Below are 21,012 nucleotides of genomic sequence, written 5' to 3' on the forward strand. Positions count from 1 at the left end.
GCCCGTCTCGGCCTCCCAAAGTGCTGGGATTACAGGCTTGAGCCACCGCGCCCGGCCAAAACCAAAAATCTTAAAGTGTCTTGAATCAAATGTAGATTGCACTTAGAATAGTAGAATAACAAAAGTCTCCTCTTGGAAACTGCTCCGTGCATTTACGTTGAAGTCTAGTTGATGGCAACATGTTCCATGTAACAGAACATCAGGAGTTATGCTGAGCCATGTGGGCTTTGTACATTTAGCTGGATTTTTCTTTTTTTTTTTTTTTTTTTTTTTTTTTTTTTTTTGAGACGGAGTCTTGCTCTGTCGCCCGGGCTGGAGTGCAGTGGCCGGATCTCAGCTCACTGCAAGCTCCGCCTCCCGGGTTTACGCCATTCTCCTGCCTCAGCCTCCGGAGTAGGTGGGACTACAGGCGCCCGCCACCTTGCCTGGCTAGTTTTTTGTATTTTAGTAGAGACAGGGTTTCACCGTGTTAGCCAGGATGGTCTCGATCTCCTGACCTCGTGATCCGCCCATCTCAGCCTCCCAAAGTGCTGGGATTACAGGCTTGAGCCACCGCGCCCGGCTTGGATTTTTCAAATAGAGAAACTTTCCCTTCCCCTTCCCTACCTTGTCTTCACTCTACAAGGCCAATTCTATAGCTGGCAAACTTGGCAAACTCCTGTTTCACCCATTCCTAGAGAAACCTTCTGTGGTTGGGGCCAGGCGCAGTGGCTCACACCTCTAATCCCAGCATTTGGGGAGGCCGAGGCGGGAGGATCATGAGGTCAGGAGATCGAGACCATCCTGACTAACAAGGTGAAACCCCGTCTCTACTGAAAATACAAAAATTAGCTGGGCATGGTGGCAGGCACCTGTAGTCCCAGCTACTCTGGAGGCTGAGGCAGGAGAATGGCATGAACGCGGAGGTGGAGCTTGCAGTGAGCTGGATTGCACCACTGCACTCCAGCCTGGGCCACAGAGCGGGACTCCATCTCAAAAAAAAAAAAAAAGAAAGAAACCTGTGGTTGAGAGCAGAGTCTTCCTGTCAATAAGCGGTCTAAGAGCAAAGGCAACCCCAGTGTGTCCCAAAGGGCCCCACCAACTTCCGCCCATTTTTCTGATAAATGGAGTATTTCCATTCCCAGGCAGGCAGTGTGCCCACGGCAGTGGCTTAGTCCTGGCCGACAGGATACAACTAAAGGAAATGTGCTAGCGATGGGCTTTCTCTGGGGCTCTCCAGTGGGGTGGCTGGCATCTGGCCCCCAGGGTGGGATGTTCCCATGCAGCATTGGGTTTGGAGGCTTTACTGAACTGTTGACAGCTCTCACTCCTAGCCCCCAACCATGTCTCTGTCAAACCAACATCATTTTGTTCTGGAACTTGGAGGTATTTTATAAAGGCAGTCCAGCATTATTGCCTTCTTGGCACCCTGAAGTGACTCACATTGATCTCAGAAAACCTTGTTTTAACTATTACTTTGATGCCCCCACAAGAGGGTTTCTGGAGGATGGCATAGCAGTTGTTCTGAAGCAGTCGTATTGCCTGATGGTTAAGAGCACAGTTTCATGGGACTGTTGTGAAAATTACATGAGATTCTTAATTGAAGAGCTTAGCGTAATACCTAAACTTATTCCCCTAGATTGAGTTTTCATATTTTATCCTCAATGCTTGGCCCATTGCTTGGTGTATAAATCATGCTCAATAAATTATCTTGAAAAAATAAATGAATTAACTGTATAGTAATTCTTCTTGTCTTAAGATTTAAGAGCATTAGGCCCAGTGTTCAGAAACAGGATGCAGGGCCAGATGTGGTGACTCACACCTGTAGTCCCAGCACTTTGGGAGGCTGTGGCAGGAGGATTGCTTGAGCCTACAAGTTCAAGAGCAGCCTGGGCAACATAGTGAGACCCCATCTATACAAAAAATTTAAAAATTAGCCAGCCATGGTGGTGCATGCCTGTAATCCCAGCTACTTGGGAGGCTGAGGCAAGAGAATTGCTTGAGCCCAGAAGGTCAAGGCTGCAGTGAGCTATGATTGCACCAGTGTACTCCAGCCTATGTGACAGAGTGAGACCCTGTCTCAAAAAAAAAAAAAAAGGATGATGCAGAAAGATGAATAAAGAATTGGGTTTGAATTTTTTTGTGATTCAGCATTGGTGTCGCCTCCCCACCTTCTCCTGCTCCTTCGCAGACTTTTATTGCAAGCCTGGCCCTTTTGTTAGCTGCTCTTCTACTGCCTGTCCGTCTGACATTTCTAGTGAATCTACACATGAAACTTGCTGTGCAGTTGACCAGGCTGGGAGTCTGAAGTTAAAACGTAACAGCTGAAGGTAGGTGTGGAACCTAAACTTGACAAGACAAACTGACAGTGTTTGGGTGGGTGTGTGTGTGTGTGTGTGTGTGTGTGAGAGAGAGAGAGAGAGATCAGTGCTTGAGCACCTTTTGTGGGCCAGGCAGACTGTTACAAGTGGTGATTTTTGTGAGTACACAGAGTAGGGTAGTTTCTCTTCGTGGGCCAAGTGGGCGTGAGGGTAGAGGAAGGCTTCCCTGGGCTGGGCTGAGGCCTACACAGGGCTTTCTAGGCAGGAGTGGGGAGAAGGCAATTTCCGGGAGTAGGCATTGCAAAGATCCTGGGTGCAGAAAGGGAAGGAAGAGGCTGAAATGGCTGGCAGGGGATCCTCAGGGCTCATGGGCCACAGTGAGGATCTGTTTTTAAGGAGCCACTGTGCTCGTGAAGTGAGATCTCATCAGGCCATGGGCTGTCCCAGGTGTGAGAGAATAAAGGTTTGAAAGGAGTCATTTTACTAATCTGCCTCCCTAGCTGCCACGTACTTGTAAGATGCAAGATTACGTTGTCCAACAGGAAACCCCCAGTCTGTAGCATTCTCGCTCATGGCCTCAGGGCTGGCTGCCCTCTGCCCCTGTTGAGAGTGCTTTCTCTGTGCCGACTGCTCCCCAAGCTGGAAGGAAAATGTGACATTTAGATTTGGCGGGATCTAGATGCTGGTGGCTGCCGTTGCGGAACTCAAGTTTGGCACTGGAGCTTTGTGGGGCCGGTTTCAGGAAGGATTGAGGAAGCATTGTTGGCTGTAAATGAACCTCCATTCTCTTACTCAGGACTTGGTACTTGTCTGCTGAGTAAATCCTCCCAGTTCAAATGGCAGCTTGTCCAGTTTCGTGGGTCTATATTGTTGTTGCTTCCTTCCTGCACTCCAGTCAGCTTCATCAGTGGCTGGACTTTTGCATTCTCTGCAGGAGGAACCATATTGCAGGTTCTGTAATTCCTGAGAACCTACATCCATGGCTGTTGCATCTTCCAAGTCTCAGTCACAGTTGGTTAAGAAACCAAATTGGCAGGTTGAGATCACTATTCTTCTCCAGGGACAGCCCCCAGCCTGCTGCAGCCGCCTCCCACTCTGGTTGTTGGGCCTTTAGTCTCAGGTGGGGCCTGGGTAGATAAGGGGTGCAGGTGGAGGAGGAGACCTCGGCTCAGATTAGTGTTGTCCACCAGCTCAGCACTTAAACCATACTTCCTCTTTCCTCCCTTCTATTTTCTAACTTGGCTTTTGTTTTTGGCTTCTTGTTTTCCTTGTGTCTTTTTTTTTTTGGAGACAATCTTGCTCTTTCAGGCTGGAGTGCAGTGGCGCAACCTCAGCTCACTGCAGCCTCCACGTCTCAAGTAGCTGGGATTACAGGCGTGCACCACCATGCCCGACTAATTTTTGTATTTTTAGTAGAGAGGAGGTTTCACCGTGTTGTCCAGGCTGGTCTCAAACTCCTGGCCTCAAGTGATCTGCCCGCCTCAGCCTCCCAGCACGCCCAGCCTGTTTTTCCTTGTGTCTTGATTGGAATTGAATGAGGGGCTGTCTTATCTGCCAGGAGCGGCCCTCCTTTCCTAGGTAAGGCGCTTTGTTTTCACCTTCCTTAGGAACGAGGTGAAAAGTCCTCAGCCTGTTCTGGCTGTGGTGTTGCTCATGTGTCTGGGCTGCGGGTTCCATGCCCTCTGGCTAATGTAGACGGATGCCTGGTGAGTAGACATCCCGGATGAGTTCATTACTTTAACCAACTGAGAATTTCTACCTGGAGGCCAGTGGGTGGATTCGTACGAGTCAAGACAGGTGTTTCCTGTGCATTTCAAAACGCCGCTGGCGGGGAAGAGATGAACAGTGCTTTCTTGTTGCTTTTTACTTGTATCCTCATAGCCCCTCTTCCCACTTCCTGCCTCTTTAAGGGCATAGTGAGACTCTCCCCCTAGAGCAGGTGGTATAACACCAGTGCCTTGGACAACTGGCAGTTTAATAATTGAGCCTTCTTTCCATCTCCTTAGTTCTATCATTTAAAATATTTCATTGGGAGGGACATGAGGATTGAAAAATTACCTACCAGGTACAGTGTTCACTTTCTGGGTGACGGGTACACTGGGAGCCCAAACCTTACTTAACATTACACAATGTATCCATGTAACAGACCTGCACATATATCGCCAAATCTAAAAATAAAATAATTTTTTTAATTATAAAATAAATTGTTCATCACAGATTTTTTTCTGACACGTGGCTGGCTTCCATGATAACTGTCATGGGTGCTTGGTTCATTTTTCATACTGAATACCTGGTATCTGAGACATGACAGGTAAGAGGGTATCTCTTTAGTCCTGTCCTCCCTGTGGTGGAGGTTGTTATAGAGGAATGTCGTTACTGTTTGAATAGAGGTCACTTTCATTGAATGAAACTTGATTCAGTGGATAGTTGTGTGTAAATGGTGCTAAAAAGCAGCTCTGGGGTATTGCAGGTTCTCCCTGTGTCACCCAGGCTGGAGTGCAGTGGCATAAACATAGCTCACTGCAGCTTCAGCCTCCCAGACTCAGGTGATCTCGCCTCAGCCTCCCAAGTAGCTGGGACGACAGCCCGGTCCCAAACTCCTGGATTCAAGCAGTCCGGCCCACCTCAGCCTCTCAAAGTGCTGGAATTACATGCGTGAGCCACTGCACCTGGCCAAGTGGGCACTTCAGGATCCAGAGAACTTAGGTTGTTGTCTTTCTTCTTCAGGAGAAGCTCGGCACAGTGACAGAGGCGCCCAGGGCTCAGCAAGCTCACGACCCAGCTTGTTGTACTCAAAGGGCAGAAGAATCACATTCTAAACATGATAAGGTATAACCAGCAGGAGGCAGATTCCCAGCTTGATTCTCCAGAGCCGTCTAGGCCCCAAGGGTGCCTGACACCAATGGGAATCTGAACCAGCACAGACTCCAGAGTCTTCTTAGGAAACCCTAGTGCAGCAGCTCTGGCCTCCTCCTGAGCGTGCATGCTCGTATGGCTTCTGAGCTGGCCAGGCTACTTCATGCATTTGGTTTGATGGGTTCTCGTAAGGCAGGAGAATCTTCTTGAACTTGGAGTTGGGTCTGTGGTCCATCGGTCATTACTTTGTTCAGAGGCACTGAGGGTGGGAGGGCCCGTGGAGCTGGATTCTGCTGCTGGGAAGTTGGTGGGCCTTGTTTCTGGGCCTCAGGTTCAGTACTGTATGAGAGTCCTCTTGTTGCGAGCTGAAGGGGTGCTCTGGGCATGCCATGCCCTTTCTTTGTGCTAAGAGGTTAGAAAAGCAAAGACCAGACTAGTTGGCAAATTGAAACCCAACTATCCAGTTTATTTATTTCTTAGGCATAGAAGGGATAATTGAGGGGGGACTGAAGAGCCAAGCTAAAGGGAAAGACGAAAATAAAGGGATAAAATCCTTCCTGTGATTTTGCCCCATCATCTCTTTTTTTCCAGAGACGTGACTCAACAACCTCAGCTGAGCCTGGCAGCACACACACCCCACACACCTTTCCATCTCCAGGGTCACAAAAGCCACAAGAAGCCACGGGGAGGCTCCTGGCCTCTTACTTGACCTAAGGAGCCTCTGAAGTGGCAAGTGTGTTTCCCTTTGAAGAGCCGTTGCGTTTTGGTGACTAACTTCCTGTGGCTCTGGGTAGACACGGTAGACTCCCCGCGTGATGATTGGGCCTCTGCAGTTGAGTCCATGAGAAGGGGCGGGTGTGGTGTGGTGCAGAGCCTTGGGGAAGGGTGAGTGGGGGCTGGAGGGAGAGTTAATGAACGGTCAGTCCCTGTATGATCAGCCAGCTGGCATGTGGAGGAAGAGCTGATGTTTTCCCACAATCAGCACCCAGAAAGCTGTTCTCTAGAGGGAGAATGTAAGGACATTTTACAGTCCCATGTTTTGTTACTAACACTTGTGAACATTGGTTTCCTCAGAGTCACTGCTACAAAGGGATTGTTGTTTGTCCCTGAGAGACTGGCCGTCTCTAGAGAGCCGCTGATTTATGACCGCAACCTGAAGTTGGTGTGGCAGTCCTCCAGGCACGCCTCCCTGCCCACTCCCACCCTCCTCTTTGCCCACCTGATTGGCAGGGGGCAGTGGCTCAAAGAGATGGGTTGCTAAGCAGCCTGGCCTGGACGCAGTGCCCTGGCAGGTTGAATGAATAGCTGCAGTGTTCTGAGGAATGGGGGAATTTGGCCTGTCCCAGCATCAGGAGGGACTTTTTGGGAAGGGGGCTAAGACTGAGTCTAGGCTCGGTGTGGGGAACTGGGTGGCCTTCCTGGCACCTTCCTTTCGGAGCCGTGGCGTGGTGTGCCATGTCTGTGGAAGTGGAGCCGGCAGAGCTCTGCACCTGTCCTCGAGGTCTTGTTGCAGGGTCTTCCTGTCTCATCTCCTCCCTTGCTCATCAGAGGGAGAGGACATGGGGTCCGACAGCTTTCTGTGAACTCTGCTTCTGCTGTTTTGATCATTAGCACGTATGGCCCTTGAGATTGTTGATCTAACTGGGTTTGAGGGGCTGGGTGTCAGCAACCCAGAAATGGGGGAAACGTGTGTTCTTGCCCTTTTACACTTGAGACAGTGGAGGCAAGGGAAGACTTGTGATGTAGGACTTGGACCGTGGCTTTCTCAACGTTGACTTTGCTTTAGATGAAACATTTACTATGGAACAGTGAAATCCAGAAAACGTCTCAGAAGCCTTTGCTGTCAGGTTTCTGTAGGACTTGTGGACGTGGCTGTCATGGGATGCTGTTTGCATTAGGGATTGGAGGAAGCTTTTCTTTGGAGGGAGTATAAAGCCAGTGGAAAGGGAGCTGAGAGCCAGGGAGAGGCTGCCTTGATCCTCGGGCCTCTCTCGGATCCCCATTCTGCCGCTTATTCAAGGTTCGCTACACATTTGCTCAGGTTCTGTGAGCTGCCCCTTTATCCTCATGATGAAGCCTCCCTTTTGAACTAAAATAAGAGAAGTATCTTGGGAGCGGCTAGTCTGCATTTTCATCTCGGGAGTCTGCTATTAGAAAGCAGTCCCCTCTTGCTTCCTTGGTACCAGCAGTAGAGGCGGTGATGTCTGGGCTGGCCGGGGCCTTGAACTCTGCACTCCATTCAGGCAAGCTTCCTCGGACCCAGGGGAGAGCAACAGGCAGGGTATGCGTTGCCCAGGTGGCCGCAGCAGGCTTGCTGGCGTGTGCTCTCCTCAGTGATGGTGGGTTTGGTCACTGAAGAGGTTTGGAGGAGAGACCGGCGTGGGGCTCCAGAGCATCCGGCTGCTGCGATGCAGGAAGAAGAGGGTTCGGAGGCTTGGGGGTGCCAGAGGCCCCTGAAACATCAGCTTACCCTTAGTGTTCCTGGCAGTGCTTTTACTTTTTCTCCTTCCTTAAAAACCCTGAGTGGTCTCAGTGGAGAGTAGCTGGTTCAGGAGCCGCAGTCTTATCTTCTCGTGTTTCTCTTTTGCAGGATAATACAGAAGCAGAAAAGCGAGACCCCAGGAACTCGTGGGTGAGTATTGGGGGATCCTGGGGGCACGTTTCTCAGCCTTGCCACTAGCACCCTGGCTTCCGGCCATGCCAGGCCTTCCGCCCCACAGGGCTTCTGTCTGCTGTGAGCACCATGTCCCTTCGGCTCTCCCTCTCAGGGCCTTTGGCATTTCCTAGGATGCCTGGGTGAGACGCCCAGGGAACGGTTCTTTGAAAATCGTATTTGTGGTGTGTTTTATTGGGCTTGGGTCGGTTGCCTGCGCTGTCAAGAGGGAGTTCAGGGCCCCTCAGCTGGGAGCGTGTCTTGGTCTCTGCTTCCCCTAGTGCCCTAGGCTTGTCCTCTGTCTTCCCATCATCCCCCTCTCTGCTGGTATCCGAGCTGCTTAGGGAGTCAGCATGTGGCCTGTGCTGGCACTTTGCTCTGTCCCCAGGCAGGAACATGCCTCACAGGGTTCTTTGTGATTTGGGAGGAGCAGGGACACTATGTTTCTGGAAAACAGCACACATCATCCAAGTCCTGTGCTAGCCCCAGCCTTTTAATCCTTTTAGAAAGTCCCCCAGCTCCTTTCATGTGGCTCCCAAAACCCGACCCAGGGGAGTTCCCGACAGCTGAGTCAGAGCTCTTGGTGGAGTTGGCCTTCCCTCTCTGTGGCGGCCATTACCGGCTCTCAAACAGGCTCCTCCCTCCTGCCGTCTTGCCTCGGTGGCTCACTGGCTCCAGCCCTGGGGGTTCCGAGCCCAGGGACCACCTGGAAGCGCTGCCCCAGTAGTCAGTCCCTCCCACCCAGGCTTTCTCCCAGGAAGACCTTCTGCTGGGAGTTCTGCCACGGAGCCTGTTCTCCTTTTCCTGAACTAAAGGAGCTAGGAATCGTTGATTCTGTTTGTCTTTTAAAGAAGGATTGGGGCCGGGCGCGGTGGCTCCCGCCTGTAATCCCAGCACTTTGGGAGGCCGAGACGGGCGGATCACGAGGTCAGGAGATCGAGACCATCCTGGCCAACTCGGTGAAACCCCGTCTCTACTAAAAAAAAACAAACAAAAAAAAAAACAAAAAACTAGCCGGGCGAGGCGGCGGGCGCCTGTGGTCCCAGCTACTCGGGAGGCTGAGGCAGGAGAATGGCGTGAACCTGGGAGGCAGAGTTTGCAGTGAGCCGAGATCCGGCCACTGCACTCCAGCCTGGGCAACAGAGCGAGACTCCGTCTCAAAAAAAGGATTGGGTGGGAACACAGTAACGCTGAGCAGCCCAGACCCTCAGCAGGAGGGCCTTAATCCCTGGCTTCTCTGGTGGAGTTTCAGTCTTTCAAATCCTATACAAACCAGGACTTTCCTAAAACCTAGAGTTTGTTCTTTAGAAAGTGGCACCGTAGGGATGCAACATTTGGCTTTGAGGGCAGAGGAAGCAGAGTTCACATCTGCTGGGAAGCTGATGGCCTGCCCTAAGGAGGCGATCCACCAGCAGGATGTGGACAGGAACCTCGGCCTCTTACCCCACCATCACCTGAGCCAACCGTGCATTTCACTGTGAGAAACTGCACGGCCAGGGATCAGAGAGCAGCCTGTCGCATGCCAAGGCAGAGATGCCGTCGCTCTTGCTAGCAGTGCTGAGCAGGCAGTGGAATGTGTGTGGGCATCAGCCATCTCAGCCCCCAGTCGCTTCCAGAGCCAACTTGTCACTTTTCCTCCCTGTGCCGTTTTTTGGAAATAGCTTTTTTGAGGTATAATTTATATAGAGCAAGACTTGCCAATTTTAGGTGTGCCATTTGATGAATGTTGACAGATGCATATAGTGGTGTGAGCCCCACCATAATCGTGATGCAGAACGCGCCCATCACTTCAAAATGTTCCCTTATGCCCCGACCCTGTTACAGCTGATTCCCTCCCTCAACCTTGGGCAAGCCGTGATCTGCACTCTCCTTACTATAGCTTTACCTTTTTTTAGAATTTCCTGTAAATCAGGCCGGGCGCGGTGGCTCAAGCCTGTAATCCCAGCACTTTGGGAGGCCGAGACGGACGGGCGGATCACGAGGTCAGGAGATCGAGACCATCCTGGCTAACACGGTGAAACCCCGTCTCTACTAAAAAAATACAAAAAACTAGCCGGGCGACGTGGCGGGCGCCTGTAGTCCCAGCTACTCAGGAGGCTGAGGCAGGAGAATGGCGTGAACCTGGGAGGCGGAGCTTGCAGTGAGCTGAGATCCGGCCACTGCACTCCAGGCTGGGCAACAGAGCGAGACTCCGTCTCAAAAAAAAAAAGAAAAGAATTTCCTGTAAATCAGGATCTCCCAGCCCCGGCCCTACTGACATTTTGGGCTAGATGATTCTTTGTGGTGGGGCTGTCCTGTGCTTTGTAGGGTGTTTAGCAGTGTCCTTGGTCTCTACCCACTCACTGCATGCCAGAGGCACTCTCCCTCCCCCAGATGTGACAGTGATCAATGTCCCTTTGGGGCAGAATCACGTGCCGTTGAGAAGCAGGGATAGAAAGGGAACTAGGGTTTTTGTCGGGCTTCTTTCACTCAGCACGGCGCTTGCGAGGCTCATCCATGTTGTTGGGCATGTCCAGAGTTCCTTTTTGTAGCCAAGTAATATTTCACTGTAGGGATACACCACAGTTTGTTTACTCATTCACCCGTGGAGGACAAAAATGGATCTTTAAACGGCATCGTTTTGATTACTCGCCATTCCTCATTAACGAGTAGCTAGTTTAGCTCCTCTTACTAAAGACATAATTAATTGAAGGACAGTGGCCTCCGTTCATGATGCGGTGCCTGTCAGCCTGTCTGCCTAAGCTGCTTTTGTCTGCTCTGGTGTCAGGACTCAGGTTGCTCACCAGGTATGGGAAGCATGTCCATGCATGTAGACAGCCCCAGCTTTAAGAGAACAAGCAGGAGAGCAGAGAAGCCAAGCCACAGGCGTCTGCAGCACTGCAGCCCCTTGACAGAGCCGAGCATGCACACCCTCTCAGTGCCCTCCAGGGCCTCGCCGATGCCCACGGCTGAGCCTGGAGCAGTGGTGCTGGTGTGGCAGTGGGCGTGGTTCTCTGTGTCACTTAGGAGCTGGAGATATTCCACTGTCCCCTGGAGCCCCCCCCAGCTCACTCACTCCCTGCCGTCCCATGAGCCCATCCAACTAGCTACTCCTGCACAGATCCCTCCATGGCAGCTGTGGGTACTCTGGGTGTTTTCTGACTTGGGCACGCACCAGGGCAACTCACACTGACAGCTGGCTTCTCAAGTCCTAACTGCGGCTGCCTCTGAGAACACCCCCATCAGGCCCAGGCAGCAGCCACAGACCCAGCACTGCTTCCAAGAGATTGTGGACACATTGCTCTACGGGCTCTACGGATGTCCTGGGGACATGACTTGAGGCTCTGTCTGCTCACAAGAAATGTGGGGCTCGGCTGGTCTGGTTGCTGTGGCTCACACCTATCATCCCAGCACTTTGGGAGGCCAAGGCAGGCGGATCACGAGGTCAGGAGTTCGAGGCTAGCGTGGTGAAACCCCATTTCTACTAAAAATACAAAAAAAAAAAATTAGCCAGGCATGGTGGCACGTGCCTGTTGTCCCAGCTACTCAGGAGGCTGAGGCAAGAGAACTGCTTGAACCCAGCAGGCGGAGGTTGCAGTGAGCTGAGATCACGCCGTTGCACTCCAGTCTGGGCGACACAGTGAGACTCCATCTCAAAAAAATAAAGAAACAAATGTGGGGCTGGCATCTTCCACATGAGATTCATTCCAGGACTCAGGAAGGAGAGGGTCACTGAAGGCTGCTTCCACGCTCTGTGTCGTATACTTGTATCTAGTTTTCCTGAATGTGTCTCTTTATTTGACAGTAACTGCCTAGGAATTATCTTGTTTCAAGCCCCAGGCTCAGGAGGGGCTCCCCTCCTCTTATACTGTACACCATGTGAGCCCCAGAGTGTGGCTGGGTTGCTGTGGCAACAGGGTCACACCCTGTTTTTCCAAAAGGTTTTCCTGGCAAATGCCAAAGGGCACTCTTTGTCTCTGTCACATGCACACATACGCACTCTCCAGCCGAGGGAAGAAGTTAACCCTGCTTGTTTATGTACCCAGCGCCTGCCAAGGCTCTCCTTGCTTTTATTGCTGCTGCTTGTGAGATAGGACTAATTCCCTGCAGCTGATTCCACTCTCCACCAGCTTCTGCAACCTCAGGCTTAGCACTTTCACGTATTCCAGGGCTGGGAGGAAGGAGGAAGTTGGAGGAGAGTTGAATTCCAGCCATATCTGAGTGTCAGCTTTGCTTGAGGAGTCAGGAGACCAAAGGAAGGTGCTGGGCAAAGAGAAGCACCTCGTCCCCGGCTCTTGGGCTGCACTGGCATCTGGGATCCACAGCAGGACCTCTGATGAATGTGTCAGCCAGTCTCTGTCCTCTTGCCCTCATCCAAAATGGCAGATTGGTGCTCTGTTCTTGGGGCGCTTCCAGTGAGAATCCACTGACAGCAGTGCAAATCAGCACATGAAGTCATGTTTTTAGGATGGCCCCAGGCTCGACCCCTGTCTCACAAGAGTGTTATTTGCAGTGTGCATAGGCTTGTCCTGCAGCAGCTGGACTGGCAGAGTCTGGGAGCCTTGTCCCCAGCCCTCCTCAGCACTGTGTTCTTTACAGTAACTTGAAACTCCAGGCAGAGATCAAAGCACCTTATCTACTAAGCAAACATTAACCCAGCCTGGGGAGAGGAGAAGGGACTGGCCTTGCGAAGCCAGCCCGGGCAGCTCAGCAGTGGGTTAGCAGGCCTGCACACAGTAGGTGCCCAGTAAGTGCTTGCTGAGTGTTATTGGTTTGTTCATTCTTTCTCTTCATCCTGCCCCACTCTGCCTGCCTGCTCTTTGCTTATTGTATGATCCTTTTCATGAGAGAGTGTTTTGAAGAGCAGACAGAATCTTAACAACAAATAGCACATTGTCCCAGCGAGCCAAAGCAAGACTGCAGTGCCCGGGTGGCCCAAGGCTGCGGGGTGGCCCGAGGCCACGGGGAAGGGGCTGGAGAGAACAAGGCCTGCCCGCAGTGGCAGATCTCTGAGGAAATTGTCCCCTGGGGGTTGTGGTTCTTCCCACCAGAACGGGCCTTTTGTTCTCAGGAATGAGGTGGGCTAAGAGAGAGTTGATTTGTTTATTTTTAAAAGATCCTAAGCTGATAACGGTAGTAAGTATCATTTATGCACAAGGCCATTTTGTTTACTTTGGGACCCAAAACTTAGGGAACCCTGAATTCTGTTTCTCCTGTAGCCTAGGCAGGTTAGCCGTAGACGAGATGGGTGGCACCAAGCACCTCTGAGTTTCCAAAGTCTTGCAAGTGTTTTAGAGACATATCCAGTGGTGGCTGGAGCTGGTTTAGAGACATGCAGTGGTGGCTGCAGCTGGCTCACGTCGTGAGCCTATTGTGTACATCTCTTCCCAGCCTTGAGTTCAGTGACTTTACCTTGGTAGCTTGAAATTGGCCATGGCAGAAGAATTTACACCACAAGAAATGGCAAATGCCATAGATCATGGCGCCTCCCCTCTTCCCCATCCCCACACCCAGCTGGTGATTAAACGTTTACCAGCACACTGCTGACTCTTCCTTAAAAGTTAACCGTTGTGGGCCAGGCACAGTGGCTCATACCCATAATCCCAGCACTTTAGGAGGCCAAGGCAGGAAGATGGCTTGATCCAACAGTTCAAGACCAGCCTGGGTAACATAACGAGACCCTATCTTTACAAAAACTTAAGATTAGCCAGGCATGGTGTCGTGAACCTGTAGTCCTAGCTACTTGGGAAGCTGAGACGAGTTCGAGGTTGCAGTGAGCTATCATTGTACCACTACACTCTAGCCTGGGTTGCAGACTAAAACCCCTCTCTCTATTTCATTTTCTGTATTGTATTTTCCTTTTTGAGACAGAGCCTTACTCTGTCACCCAGGCTGGAGTATAGTGGCGCAATCTTGGCTCACTGCAGCCACCACCTTCGGGTTCAAGCAGTTCTCATTCCCCAGCCTCGCAAGTAGCTGGGTTTACAGGCATGCATCACCCTGCAAGTTGATTTTGTATTTTTAGTAGAGACAGGGTTTCGCCATGTTGGCCAGGCTGGTCTGGAACACCTGACCTCAAATGATCTGCCCACCTCAGCTTCCCAAAATGTTGGGAGTATAGGTGCGAACCACCACACCCAGCTGACCCTATCTCTTTAAAAAAAAAAAAAGGGAAAAGTTAATTACTATATACATTTATATCCTCTGTCTGAACTTTTCTTCTCCCAAGCTGGTACATGGCCCACCTCTTCTGGTCATTCACTCTCAACTGAGATGACACCTCACAGAGGCCACATCTGAACACTCAGTTGTACTGTTTTCATAGTGTTTATCCCTACCTGATAACATTTTATGTGTTTATGTTTTTTTGTCCATGTCTGTCCCTTGTTTGATCCCCACCTACAGAATTTTTCTTTCTTCCCTCAATAGCCTCTTTTTCTGAAAGAGTTCGGAACATGTCGCCTGATGAAATCAAGATCCCGCCAGAACCCCCTGGCAGATGTTCAAATCACTTACAAGTAAGCATGAGGTTTGGCTACTGAGGTCGGATAGATTAGATAGCCTGGGTTATGTGTTTGGTTCGGTCTTAACCTTAAGAGACCATGGCAGGGAAAGGGACTGAGGCTTCTATAAAAGAAACTGACAGGTGGGAAGGATCCTGCAGTCCCCTTTACCTCTTATTAGCCTCATCTCAGGAGTTGGCTCCTACACCCACCACCATGTACCCTGGTTCTGATCCAGCAGGGCGGCCCTGGCTTGCCCTCAGTGAGGTCCTAAGCAGAGACAGAGAAAAGAACATAACCTTTTCTCTGCAGCCCTGCTGGGCCAATGGGAGCTTCTGAGAAAGAGCTTTGCTAAGAAACTGAGGAACCCTCAGAATGTAAAATAAATTACAGAAATGAAAAAATCACAAGCGTTTATATATATACATTTTTCTATGCTAATCTATTTCTAAAATGCTGATTCAGTGGCTTCTTGCTTGACAGAATGTGCAGCACTGACAGGAAGTTTTCAAATCCCAAGGAGTTGAAGCTTTTGTGCAGTTACACTCCCTGCGGGGACAGCTGGGGTTCAGCCCGTGGCTCTCCTTGTCCCTCTGTGGGTTCCCTTGTGATGAACAATAGAACAGGCACCCAAGGCTGCACAGTCATGGCTCCTGGTCCACCTGCTTCACCTTTGATCCTGGAGCTTCCACTGGGGGCCTCTGGCTGCAGAGCAAGCCTGTGACACCACCCTAACGGATGGATGACTAATGGGACCTGAGGCTAAGGAATGCAGCAAGCTGGGGGAGGGCCAGAGTCAGAACTGGGGGTGCAGGGCAGATTATCTTCCCTTCCCGGAAGTCTCCTCCCATTGCTGAGTCTTCTCCCCACCACCGCCCTCCAGAATCACGTCACCCTCCATGCCAGACAACCAGACAGCAAGCTCTAGCCTGTAAGGACAACTCCAGCAAACCCCCAGGCAGAGACAACTGGCGCACAGCCTGCAGTGCCGAATGTGCCTCCTCTTTAGACCCTCCTGATGGTGGAAACCATGGCATTTGAGCAAACATTTTAGTTCATCTGGGGTGGTAGAACTGATCTTACCACCCAGGAGACGCAGCCAAGTCATCTGTATGACATGGGTTCTCCTCAAGTTGCTGAGCCTTCTATATATGGCTCCCTCCATGACCCTGGAGGAGATAGCTTGGAGGACAGAGGTTCTTCAGTCTCGGCGATTATATCACAGACCTCCCTCTGCGGTTCAGCTCTTGCTCTGGCCAGTCTCGGTAGAAAGATTTGGCCTCTAATACGGGGAGTGGATCACCCCTCCTGACATGTCCTAAATGCTGTCACCTGGGCCCTCCAGGCCTGCCCGCCCGCTTTGCTGGCACAGTGCCTCAGGTGTTTCCCTTCTGGAGAATCTCAGTTTAAGCCCCACTGCAGGGGGAGGCTGCAGGTGGATCTTGCCCTGGACCAGTGCCCGCCTTCCTGGCTGAGACTGCTCTTTCCAGAGGTGGCTCTGGTGTCTTGGCCCTCTTCATTGGCACTGGGCCATGCTGATGCCATCTACTTTGGGCATCATGTCCATGGGCTGGGGAGGACCCCCTTCCTGAGGACGCCTGTGGCACTGGCCGCAGTAGGTCAGCCTGCATCCCCCCAGGTGGTTCTCCACTCTCCCACTGAAAGCCAGGCATGACCTGTGGGGAAATTTGGGTGAGAGAGAGGCAGTTAACCCTTGATGCCCGCGATAAGCCAGCGTGGACCAGCCACCTGTGCGCCTCCCCGTAAAAGACACATTCTAAAAAGTTTGCAAGACCGAATCCAAAAAACTATTCCTACCTCCCATCAAAAGGCCATAGCCCTTCTGAAGTCTCCTGTGGTTCACAGTTCTGCTGGGGACCTCATGTTAAAATTTGACCTCATGTTAAAATTTAAAACCAGGATTCGTTCCCTGCATATCAACACCAGTACCCTGCACCCTGCTTCGGATGATTCTGGAACTGATTAACCAGTTGGGGCTTTGTTCATTATTTTCTCCGTGGCTCCTCTGCTGTGATCTTTTCACTGCTCACTATACTGTCATCCAGAGAGCGTCAGGAAACCTCAGCAGTGAAAGCAGCCTGGTCTTGGTTTATCTTACTTGTGTGCAGTTCTGGGCAAAAGGTAGGGTGGAAAAAGAGAATAGGTTAATTTTTTGTTTTGTTTTGTGTTTTTGAGAGAGTCTCACTCTGTTACCAGGCTGGAGCGCAGTGGCATGATCTCAGCTCACTGCAACCTCCACCTCCCAGGTTCAAGCAATTCTCCTGCCTCAGCCTCCCAAGTAGCTGGGATTACAGGCGCGCCCCACCACACCCAGCTTATGTTGTTTGTGTTTTTAGTAGAGACGGGGTTTCATGTTGGTCAGGATGGTCTCAATCTCTAGACCTTGTGATCCACCCACCTCAGCCTCCCAAAGTGCTGGGATTATAGGCATGAGCCACCACGCCTGGCTGAGAATAGGTTAAATTCTCCGCCTCCTGGGTTCACGCCATTCTCCCGCCTCAGCCTCCCAAGTAGCTGGGACTACAGGTGTCCGCCACCATGCCCAGCTAATTTTCTGTGTTTTTAGTAGAGATGGGGTTTCACTGTGTTAGCTAGGATGTTCTCAATCTCCTGACCTCGTGATCCACCCACCTTGGCCTCTCAAAGTGCTGGGATTATGGGCATGAGCCACCGCACCCGGCCAAGAATAGGTTAAATTTTAACATGAGGTCAAGTTGGGCTTTGCGTGGCTCTGGAGCCTCACGTTCATGCTGCACACATAGCTGGTGACCAGGGGCTGGGATGGTGGAGGGGTGGGCTTCTGTCATACACCCCCTCTGCTCTTCTTCCATAGGACAAGATCCAGAAGCTTTATGAACGAAAAATAAAGGAGGGAATGGATATGAACTACATTATCCAAAGGAAGAAGGAATTTCGGAACCCCAGGTAAGTTTCCCTTGAGCCTGCAGAGTTTATTGAGTTATTAATGTTGGATTAAGGACGAAGACGTCCCCAAGGAGGTGGTGAGGAAAAGCCCTGAGCCCAAACCATCATCCAGACTTGTCATTACACTGAGTGCCTGCTGGACACAGCAGACTATGCTAACCCAGCCAGAGGCTTGCCATTTAAGATCCTGACAAAACACAAAGCAATCCATACCAAGACCCAGACGGGGATGAGGGAGACCTGGCTGAGTTCTCGTCCCTGCTCTGAGCCTAAAGCACATGACCTCTCAAGGCCCCTGTCCTCATGGAAGGAATTGGACTAGACAGTTACCATAGGTTCATCTTCCAACTCTAAAAAGCTGATTTTTGCATATAGGTGAGAGGTCTTAGGACCAGAGCTATGTCTGGTCTTATTCCATTTAATGCTCAAGCTAGTGACTTCCGGGGGAAGGAGTAGGCCCTTTCCCTTGTGTGGGCCTGAGTGTGGTGAGCCCAACCCAGCCATACAGACTGAAGGTCAGTGGGACAAAACTCAGCCATCACCTTGACCCCATCTCCTCCCGGCCCTTAGTTAACAGGTCCATCTCCCTGGGAGGGTGTAGGGCCATCAGGAAGCTTGCTTAGAGCAGCTGAGCTGGATTTAAAGGTTTTGAAGGTTTTGTGTCAGCCCCAGGAGCTGGATGGTTCAGGTCCTAGGCAGGGACGTGGACTTGTGCCTGCTCAATGCCTGTGCTGTTTTTTCAGCATCTACGAAAAGCTGATCCAGTTCTGTGCCATTGACGAGCTTGGCACCAACTACCCAAAGGTGCGTCTGGCACACGGGGCTGGAGGGTGATGGGGACACCCGGGGTCCTGTGCTTGTTCCATGGGATTTGACCTGCAGCCACAGAAGGGTCCATGTAGTGGCACCGCTAGTTTGAAAGCACAGTCCCCATGTCTTGTGTTTGAGTCCCTATTGTTCTGAAATAGTCCAATAAAGAGATTCCAGTGGCCGACCTGGTGTCTGGCCCCTGACTGGTGGGGACATGTGTGGACCTGCTGCTCCTGGGGGTCACTGGATGGGGGCTTCATGCTCCCGTGTTCTTCAGCACTTGCCAGCTACCCCTTGGCTAGAGACCAGGGATGACAGCCAAGCCCCAGGTAAGGGGACCCCAGACCAGGAAGTTCTGTGGAAAGACTCAGGCAAGGAACTTGGGTTTCTGAGTCATTTGTCATCTGATGGTTCCTACTAACTGCAACTGTCGCCTTTTGCTTTGCAGGATATGTTTGATCCCCATGGCTGGTCTGAGGACTCCTACTATGAGGCATTAGGTAGCGTTTCATCCCTCCTCCCATATACCTCATCCGCCCACCCAACTGTCCCTTTATCCAGTCAGTTGGTTATCCAGGCAACACATACTTCAGGGTCTCCTCTACGTCAGGCCGTGTTCAAGGGGCTGGGTACAGGCCTGAATGAGACAGACCCATCCCTGCCTTAAGAGGCTTATGCCACAGCAAAGAAGACAATGTCACGCCAGTAATGCCAGCATCGATGAAGTGTTGGTGATGACAGAGCTGCTGAGTACAGGGGAGCTTTGGCAAGCATGGTCATCTAATCTGGCCAAAGGGATGGGAAGGTCTCACTGACAAAACTGTGTTCAAGCTGAGGTTTGAAGAGGCAGAGGGGCCAGGCAGGTGTAGGCAGAGTGTTCTGAGGCCAGTGAGAGGATGGCTTATTCTTAAGGCACCAGTTTGGGAGAACTGGGAGGAATGTCAGAGGGCCCAAACCCCTGGACTGTAGGTCTTTAGCCCGCAGCCCATGGCCCAGATCTTGGCCTATAGAGGTGCTTTGTTTGGCCTTCATGAATTCTGTTGTCTTTTAATTTGAATTCATTGCCAACATTTTACATAATAATCTCTGATTCCAGCTTCTCTCAGTCAGTAGGAAGGTAGTCCCCATTGGGCCTGTATTTCCATGTGCGGCAGTTCACAGGAGCTCAGGAGTAGCTGACCCTTCCAGACACAGACACGGGGCATGCAGCCCTCCAGTCTGGAGCTGAAGGCCCCTGCCCTATGCCAAGCAAGGGCTGGCTTCATTTTGCCTAGCACAAAGAACACGGCGCCCATGAAGACCTTTAGCCCACTGAAAAGAACGCAGGGATCAGAGTCGGCTCCCTCAGCCCAGAGCTGCTCGGGGACCACCTTTGTGACAGCTTCTCTTGTCTTCATAGCCAAGGCCCAGAAGGTTGAGATGGACAAATTGGAAAAGGCCAAAAAGGAGCGAACGAAAGTAAGTGATGGCAGACCTCCTAGATGAAAAAGGCAGATGTGGAATGCATGGGTCCTGCTGGCTGCGCCCAGAGGTTGTCCAGGCTGCCCCCCGCCCTGGCCCCATGTCATCGCCTGGCAATGCTCTGAGCCCCTCAGCAGGGCCTGTGCACTGAGCGGGCCTGCTGGGTTCACGGCGCTCGCCTGCTGCCTTGCCCTTGGAGTCTTGCTTGCTGCGTTGTGCCCCCCTCCTCCCCCCAATTGCAGAACCTTTGGGGGCTTTGTCTATTTCGGGTCATGGGTGCCCTCTGTGGCCTGAAGGGAGGGAAGTAACTCCCTAAGAGAGTGCCGGGCCCAGCTTCCTCTGCTCAGTGAGTTTCTTGGCCTCCAGAGCTGCCCTCGGTGGCCCGCCTGGGTGCTACCTATTAGGTCCCATGTTAGGGCCCTGAGTGCCACTTGTTCCCCAGCAGTGTGGTCTGGGTTCTTCAGGGAGCATCAGTTTGGCTGTGAGACCAAAGTGTTATCTCTGGGCCATGTTCCCTTTGTGACCAGTCTCGGAGCCAGGCATCAGGACACCAGCTCCTCCCACGTCTGGCTTGGCCTGACCATCCTCAAGCAGCTGCGGCCTCCAGACTGCTTCCCTCACCCCAGGCAGAGGGGCTGTGGGGCCTGGGCATGCTGGTGGCCCTCTGGAGTCACTGGCTGCTGGGCCAGGAACGTGGGAGCTGGTGCAAGGGGATAATCGGGGTTTCTCATTCTTAACCCTTGATTGAATCTCCCTTCTCTCTCTTTCCCCCTCCCTTCCAAACCCCAGGCTTGTTGCAGGGACGTGTCTGCAGCGCCTGGGGACCGGAGCTGTCCTTCCCCTGTGCGGGCGGGCGCCGCCTCCTCCTGGGTGTGAGGAGGAGGGGCCTGGCCAAACGGTTCTGGGCATGTGAGGTGGGGCGGTGGGCCGGGGGTGCCGGGCATGTGCAGAGACCTGGTGATGCCGGGAGGGATCCAGTGCTGTTTGGAAAGTTCTTTTACGAGCGAAAAGCCCCTTTGGGTTCTTCTTAGACACCTCGCCCTCCCCCAGATGGTCAGAGCAAAGTTCATTTCCAATGCCTTTTTTGTGTAGTGCCAAGCTCCTGTCCCCCAGGAGCTGACGGATGGCAAAAGGCTGTGGACACCCAGCTTTGCCCAGCCTTACTCTCCTCCCTCTCCCTCTCCAGATTGAGTTTGTGACGGGCACCAAGAAAGGCACCACGACCAACGCCACGGCCACCACCACTACCACCGCCAGCACAGCTGTTGCAGGTAGATTGCAGAGCTGCCCTGCCTCCTGCCACACACATGGAGCCAGGGTCTCCCTGGCTAGTTTGGGTGACAGACAACACATGGATCTAGGCCTAGGCTCAGCCTTGCTCTTTTCTAAGCAAGGACTTTGAGAACCAGCTTTGGAGTCTGGGGTGGGCCCCTTCGGTTTCTGCTCCCTAGGCCCCTGCTGGCCTGCAGGGGGAAGGGAAAGAGGGCACTGCTCATTAGTGGAT

General features: G+C 52.0%; 1 protein-coding gene across 9 annotated transcripts in view; it reads left to right on the forward strand.

Annotated features, from left to right (window-relative positions):
• Nucleotides 1-21,012, forward strand: part of SAP30BP (SAP30 binding protein) — a 45,082-nt gene that overhangs the window by 21,246 nt on the left and 2,824 nt on the right. For 2 of the 9 annotated variants that reach the window (XR_001887772.1, XM_017884675.1), the window contains exons 4-11: nucleotides 5,028-5,129; nucleotides 7,747-7,788; nucleotides 17,146-17,237; nucleotides 17,981-18,041; nucleotides 18,496-18,547; nucleotides 19,447-19,505; nucleotides 20,298-20,378; nucleotides 20,695-20,779. Coding sequence is in view for 8 of the 9 variants with exons in the window: in XM_017884675.1 (XP_017740164.1) it covers nucleotides 5,028-5,129; nucleotides 7,747-7,788; nucleotides 17,146-17,237; nucleotides 17,981-18,041; nucleotides 18,496-18,547; nucleotides 19,447-19,505; nucleotides 20,298-20,378; nucleotides 20,695-20,779 (574 nt within the window). In the remaining variant the exon portion in view is untranslated. Of the gene's footprint in view, nucleotides 1-5,027; nucleotides 5,130-7,746; nucleotides 7,793-14,217; nucleotides 14,307-17,145; nucleotides 17,238-17,980; nucleotides 18,042-18,495; nucleotides 18,548-19,446; nucleotides 19,506-20,297; nucleotides 20,379-20,694; nucleotides 20,780-21,012 lie in introns of all 9 variants that reach the window. The other 7 variants (XM_017884679.1, XM_017884678.1, XM_017884683.1 and 4 more) reach the window with 5 other exon arrangements.

This window comes from Rhinopithecus bieti, unplaced genomic scaffold (genome assembly GCF_001698545.2).
Source record: "Rhinopithecus bieti isolate Rb0 unplaced genomic scaffold, ASM169854v2 scaffold_13400, whole genome shotgun sequence".
Taxonomy (NCBI): domain Eukaryota; kingdom Metazoa; phylum Chordata; class Mammalia; order Primates; family Cercopithecidae; genus Rhinopithecus; species Rhinopithecus bieti.